Source organism: Dromaius novaehollandiae, chromosome 4 (genome assembly GCF_036370855.1).
Source record: "Dromaius novaehollandiae isolate bDroNov1 chromosome 4, bDroNov1.hap1, whole genome shotgun sequence".
NCBI classification, from domain to species: domain Eukaryota; kingdom Metazoa; phylum Chordata; class Aves; order Casuariiformes; family Dromaiidae; genus Dromaius; species Dromaius novaehollandiae.
Window position 1 is genome coordinate 20,124,100 of NC_088101.1, and position 14,548 is coordinate 20,138,647.

General features: G+C 45.9%; 1 protein-coding gene across 1 annotated transcript in view; it reads left to right on the forward strand.

Moving 5' to 3' along the window:
* Nucleotides 1-876: 876 nt before the first annotated feature.
* ARHGEF38 (Rho guanine nucleotide exchange factor 38) overlaps nucleotides 877-14,548 on the forward strand; it is a 40,095-nt gene continuing 26,423 nt past the window's right edge. Inside the window, exons 1-3 of the mRNA XM_026108808.2 lie at nucleotides 877-1,210; nucleotides 11,477-11,667; nucleotides 14,248-14,371. Coding sequence (XP_025964593.2) covers nucleotides 1,033-1,210; nucleotides 11,477-11,667; nucleotides 14,248-14,371 — 493 coding nt within the window. The 5' untranslated portion in view covers nucleotides 877-1,032. The remainder of the gene's footprint in view (nucleotides 1,211-11,476; nucleotides 11,668-14,247; nucleotides 14,372-14,548) is intronic.

A 14,548-nucleotide genomic window follows, 5' to 3' on the forward strand; every position in this document is an offset into this window, starting at 1 on the left:
CGCTACGGAGGATCGCTAGACGGTGCCTCGATGCCAGAGGCCATTGCTAGCAAACGGTATAATAACGTCTCTTCCGGGGGCTGATGTAGAGGTAGCGAGAGCAGGTGGTTTGCCGTCCACTCCCCGGCCATCAGGGCATGGTAATTTGTAACGACAGCCTGCACGGGGCCTTGGCACTCTTTCGTGTCGCCTGCGCGTGCACAGACGCTGGGCAGGGGGGCGGCCGCCGCTCCGCAGAGCGGTGCACGGTCGTGAGGCCGGACACAGCCTGGGCTGGAGCAACATCGGCTCCTGGCCCCTTGCCACCTCGCAGCGGGTTTTCGGCCCCCCTCCTTCCCAGCACACGCACACACACACACACACGCATTTCTTCCTCGTCCTGGGGAATCTGATTCCCTGCAAACCCGTAGATCAGGAGTTTCCGGCCTGCAAGCTGCAGCTCTCGGGAGCTCGGCAGGTGCGATTATACACGCTCGGACCCAGGGCCCCGGCGACCCCGGAGGGGCTGCAGGGGCCACGGCTGGGCACTAGCCCCCCAGAAGGAGAAGGCGCGAGGGCCAAGGGGGCGGCTGGCCTCGTGCACGGCCGCTTCCCCCGGTCTTGCCCCCTGCTCCCCCTCTGCCCCCGGCAGCGCAGCCCGGGACGGCGGCCGGGGCATTTCCCTGCGGGCGCCCGGCGGGGGCGGCCCGGGTGCCCGCGGGAGGATGCAGCCCCGCGTCGGGGTGCCAGCGCCCACGGGAGGGCAGGGGCGTCCCCCCGAAGCCCGGGGAGGGGGGGACGCGGGCGGTTCGGGGCCGGCCCTGGAAGCTGCGCCGCAGGGCGTGCTTGCGCGCAGGGCAGGTGCATGCAGACGCTGCCCGGGGCGTTTGCTTGCCGGGGGTGGAGCCGCCCGGGCGGGTGGCAGGGCCAGGCCGCGGGCCCCACGCCGGCCCCGCGGGCAGCCCTCCTCCCAAAGCGCTGCCAGCCCCCCAGCCCGCTCCCTCGAGCCCGGCTGACCCGCTCCTTCGCGCCCCCCGCAAGGCAAGGCCGAGCATGGCGAGCGGCGACGGCCCCGGGGCCCGCCGGGGGAATCTGGCCCTGCTGAGGCACAAGCTGTACAGGGGGGAGAGGAGGAGGACGGAGCCCGTGGTGGAGAGCACCGCCGGCGGGGACCACGGCACCTTGCGGAGGAGTCAGTCGGACAGGACGGAGTACAGCCAGAAATTGCAAGGTACCGGGGAAACTCGCTTCGCGCCCCGCTGCCGCCGATGCGCCGGGCTGGGGTGGTACCTCGACGCCCTCCGCGCTGCAGCCCACGGGGAGCGGAGGGACATGCGGCCCCGGCCCCAGCGCGCGTGCAGCTGGAGTGGGCTAGTGCCCCTCTCGCCCCCGCCCCTGCTCCAGCGTAGGGAAAGTTTCCCGCTGATTTTTCTAAATAATCTCGTGTCCACAGGACAGAAAGTACGATTGAAGCTAATAGCAAGGTTTGGGTCGTGTTCTTGCAAAATGCGGACGTGGCTGGCATCTTTCTCCTTCACTTCCAGAGCATATTTGCAACGCAGACAATAATTTGAGAATGCGATATCTGGCTATCAGCCTTCTGTTGTCTTATGAAGTGGGGTTTATAATAAATAATTAGAAGCATCAAGGGCAATTTTTTCTTTCAGAGAAAAATATCAGGATCTATACTGTGTTTATCTGCTGCCCAGATTGTACACGCCTGGACTGAAATACATCTAAATACACGTTTTAATGTATATGCTGATTCAAATTGGACCATTATGAAGAGTGCTTCTTTTCAAATACCCAACTTGTATCAGGACCAGAAATTGTCGAATTATGTCAGCAATGAACCTGTCAATCAAAAATTAAATGCAATGCCATAAATCAAGTAAAAGTGTGAAAAACATGTATGGCTATTTCCAGGAGCGCTCTGGAACACAAACTGACCAATTTCTGTGGATTTTCAGGGTCCTAAACCTTATTATAACTATATTATAATATAAACATTTATTACTAATAGAGACATAAACTGCCTAGTGACAGTCACTCTCGTGGCAATAATCCTTTACTGGGAAATAAAATAGTAATATACTTCAGGTTACCGTATTATGGGTTTGATGCATTTAATTAGGAAATAGCATTCCTTCAGAGAGACGATAAAAGCAGAAAGTAAAATAATAAAATAGGAAATAATGCGATTTATGTGGGGGCTGCATACACTGAAAACAACAAAGAGGTTCATTGATTATACTGTTCCCTTCTAGTGATAGCTAATCAATGAGAAAATGAAAAATCTGCGGTTAAGTCAGGCATGCACTGCAAGCATCTGCCAGAGGAGTTTCGGGGTGCAAGCACTGATCAACGCGGCCGGGCCGGCCACCCCCGTGGCGGACGCATTCATTGCGCCAGAAGAGCGGTCTCGCTGGTGACGGGGTTGCCCTGGCAAGGTCGTTTTGAGGTCCTGGCACAGGGGAGTGGTGACTAGAAGGGGATCCTGCAAAAAGCAGGAGATTTTGCTGTGTCGAGTCCCGTACATTCACGCCACGAATGTCTCCTGTTTAAATCGGGAGCAGAAGAGGCGGGGAAGCCGGGGTAGTCATGGCAGTGCGAGGTTATGTTTATGGCAACAGTCCAACGAGACGGTAAATCCAGCTTTACAGCTCCTGCCACCAGCTGAAGGCTGCCGTGGCCACCGATCGCAAAGCACTCGGCTGGTATGGGCTCACTCTGCTTATTCGCGTTTGTTAGGGAAAATGTTGATGGGTTAACAAGGTACCTGCAGGCTTTATATTGGATTAGAAGTAGTTTATCCTCACAGTAGAAAATGTAAAGCCGATAGAAATTCCTCCGCTGTGAGCTCACTGTATCAACAGAAAGAAATGCAGGGGTGTGCCAAGGCCTGATCTGGATCAAATTTTGGTGAGCCAGATGAGCCTGGATCTGATATTAATGATTAAGGATCCCAGACCTAACATGTTACCCACCAGCGCTGATGATGTGCTATGTCTGCAGGCCTTTATCTTCTTCATTTTTCTTACTAGTGCTTGAAGGTGAAGCAGTTCACTTCAAGATAAGGGAAGTGTTTTTGCTGGCACAAAATATTTAAGTTCTTCATTTTTGGTAAGAAAACCATACAGCTCTTGGCGGTACACACAGACTGTTGGGTATGTCCGGGTCCAGAGGCCCCCATCACCCTGAAATGGTAAACGTTTTGCAAAAAGACACAACCAGTAATAATTTGCAGTTGCTTCCCACGTGAACTGGAGGCACACAGTCGGAAAGCTCTGTGGTTAGCTACCCTCCCTCCTACAGTCCCCTGTTAATATGTTCTCCAGTAGACAGCCTGCAGAGCCGTGGTAAGCGTTGGCACAGGCACGGATGCGTAAGATGGGAGAGACACCAGGGAGCAAGCTCCACAGAAGGAATCTCCCCCGAGCGGGACAGGTTTCCGCCGGGAAGCCGAGCGCGAGAGGCTGCAGGGCCCGGCACTGCGAGAGGAAGGGCAAGCCATCCGCAGCACGCGTGGCGAGGTGTCTTTGCACCCTTGGGCCTCGGTCGGAGTTGCAGCACGTTGGTGCAAGGTGAAGCACGGACGGGACACCTTGCAAGGTGCCCTCCAGCCCTCTGTCGGGTTTATGTGGTTTCCTGAGTAAAAATCGTGTTGTTGCCACCCTGGTCTTTTCCACCAGCTCTGAAGTGCATGCTTCAAGTGCCGCTGAATATGTTAGAAATACAGGTCCACAAATAAAAGCCAATAAACCAAAAAGCAAGCAAGCAAGGAAGCAGGCAGGTATAAAAATTTTGACAATTCAGTTTCTGCTCTTGCATTTCCCTTTGTTTTGCTTTCATACGGAATCCAAAATGCTTTCTAAAAAGGGTGAAACAGGGCGCCTGCCTTCCAGAGCAGATCCCCAAGGTAATCAGGGTGGTTTGCTCTGTAAATCTGCAAACATGAAAACGACAGCATTGTTAAAGGTGCAAATCTTTGCGGGGGAGGGGGGGGGTCTTTTTCGCTTTAAAATTAAGGTTATAATTAAAAATACAAATAAGCCTTTTCATGGTTAATTATTTTATCAGATATACCCCTTCAATACCTTATCTGGTATGAATGGATATTCGGCACTTCCACCTTTTACTCTTTTTCAAGAGGAAACGAGGTGCAAAGTAAGCATTATATTCTCGAAGAGCTTGGCAAACATTAGGGCATGCTTTTCAACTCATCCTGTGAGGTAACTAGGTACTGTCAGCCTCATTTTAAATAAGGGTAAAATAAGGCATTACTATCAAATGGTAGGTTAATGATACAATTATACAGTTATCCAGCACTCGGATTGCAGTTTTATTCTTGGATTGATCCAGAAATACCTGGATCAAGCCATATATATCTTTGTCCTGGGGTACTCCATGAGCTGGATGGAAGCATCACTTTTCTAAAGAGGGAAGAAGGGGGTCAAGGAAGATAAATTCACTAATTTTTGTGGAGGATGCAGAACTAATACCGAGGGTCATTTTGAGAGAGTAGATAGACACAGCTTCTATGATATTTCGATGCTCTGCTCTGCTCTACAGTCACTAGAAAATCCTGCAAATATATCCTCTCAGGAGGACTGAAGAACTTGCTACTCTCTTTAAGCAGTGGCAGCACAAAATGGTATTTAGCGAATCTGTTTTCAAAAGTATTATCTGTAGTTGCTTAGCTGGTAGGAGTTGGCCTCATCCATCAGTATCAGTTCTAATAATAAATTTATTAATATCTGTATATTGCATGAAAGTTGGGATCAGTGTTTAAATTAACCGAAAGCTACCATCCTGTGAATACCTATGTATTTCAGTAAGAGGGGGATGCTTGATGCAGTTATTGACACACAGATGCTTGCAAGATCAGGGCAGAGGGAGATATGATGTATCACAAGGGTAGAAGCTATAAACCAAAAAGGGAAGACCAGAAAAAGAGATTTAAAAGATAGTTCACAGTCTGTTAGGTTTTGGAGAGGTTGTTGGTTTTTGTCAATAACCATATACCAAACTTGTGCTTAGTGTGAGAAATGAGCTATAGAAAATGGTGGGTTTCCAGAATGAATCTGAGATCAAAATTTGCAGTGTTCAGCAAGATAATACATGATTTGAAAATACTCCTTGTGTTAAAAGTTTATTACTTATTAACTTCCTTATAACTTCAGCTGTGGATGGGTGAACTGTACTGTCAAATGATTTGCACATACTTTAATTTAAAATACAGCAGTGTTGTACCTATAATAGGTGCACTGATTCAAGTCGCACGGCTACCACAATACATTGCCTCAGTCTCATATCTGAACCCAAAAATTTCAGATTTTGTCTGTGTCTGATGCAGGTATGAGAAATAACCAACACCACAACTTAAGGCGAAACCCGTGAAGTTATACAGATTCCTAGAAAGCTGCTCCCCCTTGGTATATTAAAGCCCAGCTGGAGGAAAGCCATCCCCCCGTCACTCCATCGCAAGCAGAGCAGCCTCTTCCGTCCCCCTGTCCTCCTGCCCTCCCCGCACAGCGCAGCACTGCTGCTTCCTGCGGAAAATGGCAATTTGCACAGCCTCTCTGCTTCGGCATCTCCTGCCAATAGTAAACATCTTATGCGTCTCTCCACAGTTCCTTCTTCGGACTATACTTACTGATTAACTTTACATGTAGCACAATGCAGATAATATCTTATTTCATTGCTAAATGTATTGATCTTTGGAGCAGCTGGTTTGTTTCTCAGCTGAAGTACAGTTAAGAAGTAAAAGACTGCACTATTTCCTGAAGTGCAGGAGATAGGCTCATGAAAATATACCACTGTGCAATGTGATGAAAAATCACAATCCAACAAATCTCTTTATTTTCTCATGTGCAAATTTGAGATCAGAGGACCTAATTCTGTTAACGTGCTCCGCAGTAAATCTGGAGTCATGTCGTGAACTTATTGCAGTGACAGGCAGGTTGGGAAGTGATCTCATCTTTTCAGAGCCAGATCCACTTTGTGCTGCCGTGTTTGCACAGCACATAGCACAATAAAGTCCTACTGTGTGGCTTAGGGCTCCTCGGTACTGTAACAGTGTAAGCACTAACAACAACTGGGCTGAGGGAGAGAAGACTAGGACCCAAAGAGGTTTAGGGATCCTTTTCTGAGCATATCAGCAACGTTGTATTAATCAAAATACCTTGCTTTGCGGGTTACCCACCTTACAATTCTTGCGGCTAATCCATGACAAATCTTGAGGTGCCTGTGTCCCAGGAGAAATGGCTCAGATGGAGCCCTCCCTCGGTTCTTGCGTTATTAACATATTAGCTCCCTGCCACAGGAGTGGTATATTTGTATCGGTCTATGACACGCTGGAAAGGTTTATTTGTAAGTATTGGCGGTAACAATGAGGGCATTCTTCTGTCACCTGATGATAAGCTTTCTTCCCTTCCACCACGGTCACATGGGATCTCTCTGTACTCCTGTCAGCACACGTATAATTAAAGCAGTCGGCTGTCAAGGAATTGAAGAAAGACCTTGCATATTGAATGTAAATATTTTCTATACTTTATGGAACAAAAAATGATCAAAGATTGAATGACCTAATTGTGAGTAAGTCTCCGATGCTGATGCTATGAGAGAACCTGTTGCCCAGGAAGACTGGTGCAAGGTCATGCTGGTCCTGCAGCATTCTCCTCCTATATTCAAAAAAGGGGCTTTTTGCAGGCGTAACTCACAGCCTATGTGCAAAAATCCTGCTCCTAAACAATACTGCTGTTATATGCGTGTGGAAGTAAAAAGAAGGATGTTTATCCACAACCCCTGCTCAATTCTTCTGTATTTGCATGCCCAAATTTGAGTTCGGTGGACCTACTTCTTCTAGTTCGCACCACAGTAATTCTAGTGCAAGACTGGTGAAGCCACCTTCGAGACACCCCTGTGGAGTGGTCCCTCAGGAGGGCAGAGGCATCTGGAGTAAAACTGCTTGTGCCTTAGCTCTTGTGGTGCACTTCTGCCCCCTCACACAGCAGGACATGCCGCCTTTCTCCTTGGCTCGTCCCCTGTCAGGCTCCCCGCTGCCCCCTCACTTGAGAGGAGCCCAGCATCGCCCTGCTCCACGGCCTTCCCAGCACCCGCGAGGGGCTTCCGCAGCCTCCCCTTCCTGCTTTACCTGCGGGAGAGTGCCAGGGCAGAGCTGCGGAGGTGCTGCCAGGAGAGATACCAAGGAGAGGGGAGAGGGAAGTTGCCAAAGCAGCAGTCCCTGGATTTGGCTGCCTGTATTTCATTTACAAATCCAGCTGATAAAAAATGGTGTACATTCCCATGTATAATCTCTAGGTTATCTGAGGGTACAGGCTATCTGAGGACTCGCTTTTGCAGAAGAATAATTTTATCTAAGGTGGTGTGAGACTCAGGTTTCACAGGTGAAAACACAGTAACACTGTAATTTGTTTGTCATGCCATGATAACTCATGCCTTCACTGCTCCCACGTGCCAGGCAGAACTCCCCTCTCTGCACAGTGCGAGTGCAGAACTTGCGTTCCTTCGGAGTCCTCAGAATACTGCTTAAGAAACAAAGCGGCCTGTTACTCACTCCGTGCGTTGACACTGTTGTATTTGTTGCTGTATTCTGTGCCAGCAACTTCACTTCCAAATGGAAGCACTGGATGTTGAGGCATCTGGGGCCTGGCGCTAAGGGCAAATCCAAGGTGCAATATCCAAGGTGACTATCTCAGCTGGGAGGAAGGAGGAGTAGAACAGTCCTCTCGGAGCTGCTCACTCCATAGGGTGGGAAAGCCTGGGGAATTTGCACGCGTAGACCTTGTAGACCTGCTCTGGCTGCCCTTCCAGTCAGCTGCTGTGGATGCCCCAGTACCTCCGGTGGGGCCTACAAGAGAGCTGCCTTCACACATTGCAATCTCTTTTCCTCCATGCTCTCATTGTGTTGCTGGATGTCTCCATCTGGGGGATATTTTCAGACTTCATACTTTCAAAAAATTGTATTTTTCTAATACGTGTAGCTGCTTTGTCCATGTCATTACATAGATAACCTCTCGTGTTGTGTGACTAGAGCTGTGTACTTCAGTAGCTCAGCTGAAAAACCAAAGTCATCATCTTCCTTGTCCTCACCAAAGCAAAGTCCTGGAGCAAGGCAACCACTGCAGGCAACTAACATTGCAAAGCAAGAGTTGCAAACACTACATTTTGCTATACATTTTTGTGTCTATTAAAAGTACCAACTACATTTTTGTAAACTGGTCTTAAGACATAATTGATGAATAAACCATTCAACAAATAGTTTTTCCTTTTTCCTAAACCTGGCATCTCCAAGGACAAATCAGCCAAATTCTTACTGTAGTGGTTAAGCCTCAGCAATGTCTCTGCTTGCTAATCCTCTCTCTCAGACTGTTTGGCTGTTGGTACACATAGCAGGTAGAAACAAGCCTACTTATATTCCAAATACGCACTTGATGTTTCTGCATTCATTAAACTTTCACTCATTCCACAAGGATTTCAGCAAGCTACTAATGTTCTCGAACTGGTCAAAAGCAATCGGCTGAACATAAAATCACAGGTTCTGGCTGTAATCATCACTTCAGTATCTTGCTCTTGCATTCTATAGAGACAGACATGTCTAAAATGAAAAAGCAAACATATTGAGTAAAATGGAAAATTAGATTACTTTTAACAAAAGGATACATTTATTAAAAAAACATGTTTTCTGTACGGAAACAGAATCTACCTGATATTTCTCATAGTTATTTCTTCCTGTTGAGAATAGTTTTTATTTCCTGGCATGATTATCTATCATGCAATAAGGATAATAGATGAGCCCTGACATAATTCAGGTATCAGATTTGATCAAGGCGATCTAATGACATAAACTGAAAGAACAACCACTCTCGGGATTGCAACTTCAAGCCTGAAGTGGGATACGCTGGCTGTATTTTGTTCACATAACGCCCTCCCCTGCCACCAGTAGAAAAGATTAGAAAGTTCCTTTGCAGAGCATCTCGTGTTTACCTTCACATTCCATCTCATATCATAATAGTGCTGCATCTAAGACGAAATGACACTTCTAAGATCTTCCAGATTGTCCTGTCCTCTGTGCACTTGTTCAGGAATTATCCTGTTCGACTCTCACAAACGGTCACACAAACACACGCACGCACGCACGCACCGTTTCACACCTAATCTCAAGAAGAATGTTGATTCTGGTGCAGAAATGGGACATAAATGATTTGTTGTGTGGTTCATCGCAAGTTTGTAAGTGTGGTTACGTACCATAATTTTTAGAGGTTATTATTTCAGAGGTTTAGAGGTAATTATTTTACCATTCTAGCATGTAAGCAGCAGGCAGGGAGGTCTGATTCTAAGACCCAGTAGGACATTGCTCGGAGGGAGCCATGAGGTGGTAGTAGTACTTCTTTTGCTCTCCTCTTCACCAAAGTAAGGACAGTTTATTTCTTCCACCACCCAGCATCTTTGGTGGATGAGCACTGCAGAGGGGGTGCTCCTGTGCAGTTCCTACACTTGCACGAGCATGCACTCACTGGAGCAGAATTCAGCTTAAAAGTCTTTTGATAGCCCAAGCCTCGGAGAGGGGAAAACTTCCTGCTCATATTTCCATCTTATTGTCCGTGTATGAACTTGAGAACAAAATGTTCACACCTTCATTATACATAGACTTCAAGGCTAAAAACTCAAAGCTAAAAGCAGTGGTTGTTTTAAAGAAGGGAAGTATATCTCAGCAGAAGAACACTGAACAAACAGGCCCCCAGATTTACCTCGGTTCCTGGTCCTCCCTGTTTAAAACAGAGGGAGAGGTGCAGCCCCAAAAGCGGTATTTAAAACAGGAGTTATGGCCATGTCTGTCTGACTAGAAAGTCTGACAGGAGAAAGATTAATAGCAAAACTATCCGTTCTGAGTATCAGCGGTCAGCATAATTGCATAAGGGGCTGAGGATGATACAGTGGTTTTACAACATTTTACAGCTCTCAGTGAATGACAGCTCAAAGCTCCCCCTCTTGGGAAGCCCGAGTCGCTTGGCTTCTCAGAAGTCCCGCTCCAGGTTATCAGTGTACGGCCTTGACCTTCACTGTATTGGTGAGCTTCGAAGCTCACTGCGCGTTCATGACCTTGCCCTTGAAAATCAATTCAACAGCTGCAACACATTCGGTATTGGTTATCAGCTGGCAAAGCACCACACACTGCTTGCTATTGGCTCTTCGTACAGTACAGTTCCTGTAAGAAGTCGACACAAGGGCGCAACAGTCTGATCCTCATCAGAGGTTCCCGTCCTTTGCCCCTGAGCAATAAACCCCATGCTGTCAAGCCGCAGTCCGGGTAATGCGGAGACGAATACAGTAAGGACATGTCCATCTTTGCTGGTACTCTGCACCATCTTGTGGCTAGCAGTAAAACACCAGAATATCTGCTGAAGTCCTTCGCTTGTTTTTAGTGTTTTTCCCAATGAAAAATACGCAGATTGTCAGTGTAGACACATAAAATTTTGTGCCCTTTGCACAGCTGACGCAAATGTCTGCAGAGTGGCTTATGAGCCAGCAAAAGGGTAGACCGTCATTACAGAGAAGTAGGCCGTTTCCAGGTCCTGTAACATATGTAAACTACCAGTGTATAGGAGATTCTCTTGCATTTCCACATATTTGGAACAAAACAGATATTCTAGGTTTTAAATATGGAAAAATAGTTAAGACTATCCTGATCCCAATGATCTCCTGTAATTCCTTTCTCTCTTTCAAATGAACCCTTTTAAACAGAATTACAAGTTTCATTGTCATCATTAGTATCATTATTATCATTTGAAAGTATGTCTCCCAGTACCTACAGCCCTCAGCCTCCTATAAACAGACCTCGATATTACATTTTCCAGAGCAAAGGTTATTCCAGTGAAACTTATTTATGGTAAACACAACCTTTTTCCTTCACAGGAGCATGTTTCCTCCCATCCCCCAAATCTGTATTTTCAAAGGAGCAGAAGGGAACGTGGTGTACAACCCCCCTTGGATTTCAGTGTGACAAGGATCTATCTTACGCTCCAGGGAAAATTTCGGCCTACATATACAATATCAAAGCAGAAGTACCCTGTGATAGGTTACCCCTTTACTGCCAGCTGAAGGGTTTCCTGCCCCAAACCTGTAACTCTTAGAGGAAGGAGACTGGATGACCCTCAGTCTGATACAGCATTGCCATTTCTCGTGCTTCTTTTCTTGCTCCCCCAGGAGGATTTGGGAGTTTCCCACAGGCCCTGGTTAATGTTTCTTTCCCTCAGCCCCTCGCCTGTGGCAGTGCAGGGCAAGCCGGGTTAGCACAGGGATTCCCATGGCACAGCGCCCGCCTGGGACCAAGGGACCTCCCTGGATTTTGCTTTCAGTGGGGAAGGCAGAGCCAGGGGAGAAAGGGCACTTGCGGCCTTTTGTATCAGCAATCAGGCAAGGCATTGGTGAGGATGATGAGGTTGTGACGCTCCTCTAATACTCTTTTAAACAGAAAAAATGGCCCCACCGGCTGGGTGCTTATCCTCTGCCACCTCACCCCAGGAGAACGAAGAACAAATCACCAGACAGATGATGGCCAAGAGAGTGAAAATCATTGCAGAACTGATACAGACAGAGAAAGGCTATATCAATGACCTGGATCTCTGCATCAGGGAAGTGATTCAGCCTCTGAGAAACAAGCAGGTAAGCACCGCGGGCGGTGGACGAGGTGGTGACGCCAAGATCTGAATTCACCCACGTTCTGTTTACAGATAATCTTAACGCAAGCACAAATGTCAGTGTGAGAGTGGCACGGTGCCAGGAGCAGGTCCAGAACTAACTTTCTGGAAAGGAGAGGTGCCAGGACTCCAGAGAGGAGAGTGGGAAGGCAGATACACTTCTGACACTTTCACTGCACTTGCATAAAGCCTGCCTAAATATACTCCCCTTGAGAGCAGCTTAGACCCTACCTCTTTTGACTTCTGCTCTCAGGCCTGGGCTGGAATAGGAGCTTCACCTTCTCCATGCTGCAGTGTAGGATGCTGTGTAATCATCGCCCCTGGTACCGTGCCCTGGCACACCATTGCTGCCACCTCCAAAAGCAGTAACGACAGATATTTTCCATGATAACAACCTGGAATGGTATGGATCTCCACATCAAGGTTAAATTCAGTCTTAAAGATGACTTCATTCAGCCTCTCAGACAGCTATGGTGAGAATATCAGACAGCCCAGTGAGCCTGTATGAGATTTGCATCTTAGTCAGCAAAGCTAAGCTTAAGAAGGATGGTTCAGAAACTCTCTCTCAGGCAAAAGAGCTTATGGGCCATTTTCCTTTTCAGCTGAGACTTCAAAGAGCACCTTTTTCCTCAACAATATTGCAATTGCAATTTCTAGAAAAACTCTGCAGTCACAAGCTAGGAATAGAAGAGGTTGTCCAGAGAAAGATTTATATTTGTGGAGCCTGCAACATAGGATTCATAAAGGCTGTGCATATGGTATCTGCTGCTAATGCAGAATAAGAATCATTTTAAACAGGCCTTTAACCAAGTATTTTGTGTATATGGTTCCTTATGAAATAGGTCACAAAGTACTGGTGCATGGGCTGAAGTGACTTTACATGGCATTGACCCTACTTCTTTGGGAAACTCTGTGATCAGCTGAAGCCCATACTATTTAAGCTCCTGAAAAATTTTCCTCTTGTTTTTTTTAAAATGCTTATCAGAATTTGTTCCAATCTATTTTTGGCAGAGCTGGCATCTGCTAGTGTAACTTTAAGGACTTCTTGACTTCTTTTTCCTCCTCACTTGCTCATCCACTTAGAAGAATTCTCCACTTGACTCTTTCCTCAGTCTGGCCAGTGTTGTGTAAGAGCATTGTCTGGTTGAATTCGCTGAGATTTTTAACAGGATTGCTGTATTCCTTTGCTCTTTTCAAGCCAACTGGAAACATACGTCCTGATTCTGTTCTTTGTCACTATGTATGTCAGTACGTACATAAGCATGTATGCACAATATATTTCCAAATACTATGTAGACATTATGCTGCAGCAGAGATCAGAAGTGCTTTGATAGTTGTATACAGGAAAGTAATTTAGAGATTATAACTGTCTTAATTTAATAACCTCTGCATTTTTTAAAGGCTTTCAAGAATGTTATATGGTTTTAAGACTGCTTCTTGGATAAACAACCATATTTGAAAGTTTGTAATGCATTTAGAGATGGATAATATTTAAAAAATTGACCTAGCAATGAATCTGTTTCATATTTCCAAATGGATAAAAATTGTTTTAGCCCTTATAATAATTATAAAAAAATTAACTACATTAGCACTGAAAGTGTAATGCTGATTCTGTTACAATAGCACGCAATTTGATCCTCCTGGCATCTGGTGAGCTGCTATGTAAGTAAGCAATTCTATTTCTAATGGAGAGATAGGTTCAGAGTGTATCGATATGGATGACTGAAAATCAGTCTTGCCTTTATTCTTAATATTAGCACATTACCACCGGCTATCTCCAATTGTCCCCAAATATTAATTATTGCCCCACTGTGCATGGAAATGAATAACTGATGTATGAAAAGTATGTGTTTTGAAAATTTTTTATTTACTTTAAAATGAAGAGGGATACAGAGCCAAATTTTCTATTGGTATAAATTGGTGCAGTTCACTGAAGTCAGTGGTGTCCTGCCAGTCTCTGTGGAAAGCTTCTCTGATTATATTAATACCTATAATTGTAAATCTGTTTGTTTTAGGGAAAATTATATGGTCTTGATTGTACTTTTTGGATTTATGGGACAACTAATTTCAAATGGAACCACCATCTGTTGAAAGTCTACATACTTGATACCTGGCACCAACACACCCAGGTCTCAGCTTATGTAGCAGTTCATGCAGCCGCGAGGAGCAACTGTTAATCAGGAAATCAAAAATGCTGTCAACTAGTCTTTTTCTCTGTGGGAAAATAAATAAAAAATATTTAAGCCAGCTAAAGATCTTTTCTTTATTCAGATGATAATATTTATTTCCTTCCTAAGTAAACACATTCAGATTAGGAATAGTTCAAAATAAGGTTAAAAGCACTTGATAAAATGCCTTTTGTTATACTAATCTGAAAACTGTATATACGTCCTTGAAGTCACAAGGAGGATGTTTGTGTGAGGTTTTGCAGAAGTGGTGTTTCCTGGTGTGTTGAACACTCAAGGCTTAGCAGGAGAAGGTCTATAATACACAATGCCTTTCCTTATCCTTCGTCAGTAGCTGCTTAATATTTGTATTCCATTAGATTGTTCGCTTTGACGTCGATGGCTTGTTTAGCAACATTGAATCGGTCTATCAAATATCAGCCAAACTGCTGTCATTGTTGGAAGAAGCCACGGCAGATGTGGAGCCACCCATGCAAGTAATCGGTACGTTTACTGTCCTCTTGAGTTCTACAAAGCTACGTGAAAGAATCGATAATCGATATTAAGTTTGTGGGAATCTGTGTAGGTGTATCTGTGGGGATTGTGGGTATCTAGCAAATGGATTACCCCTGGATATACCATAGCAATCATATGCCCTGCAGTTCAGGACATGAATGTTAG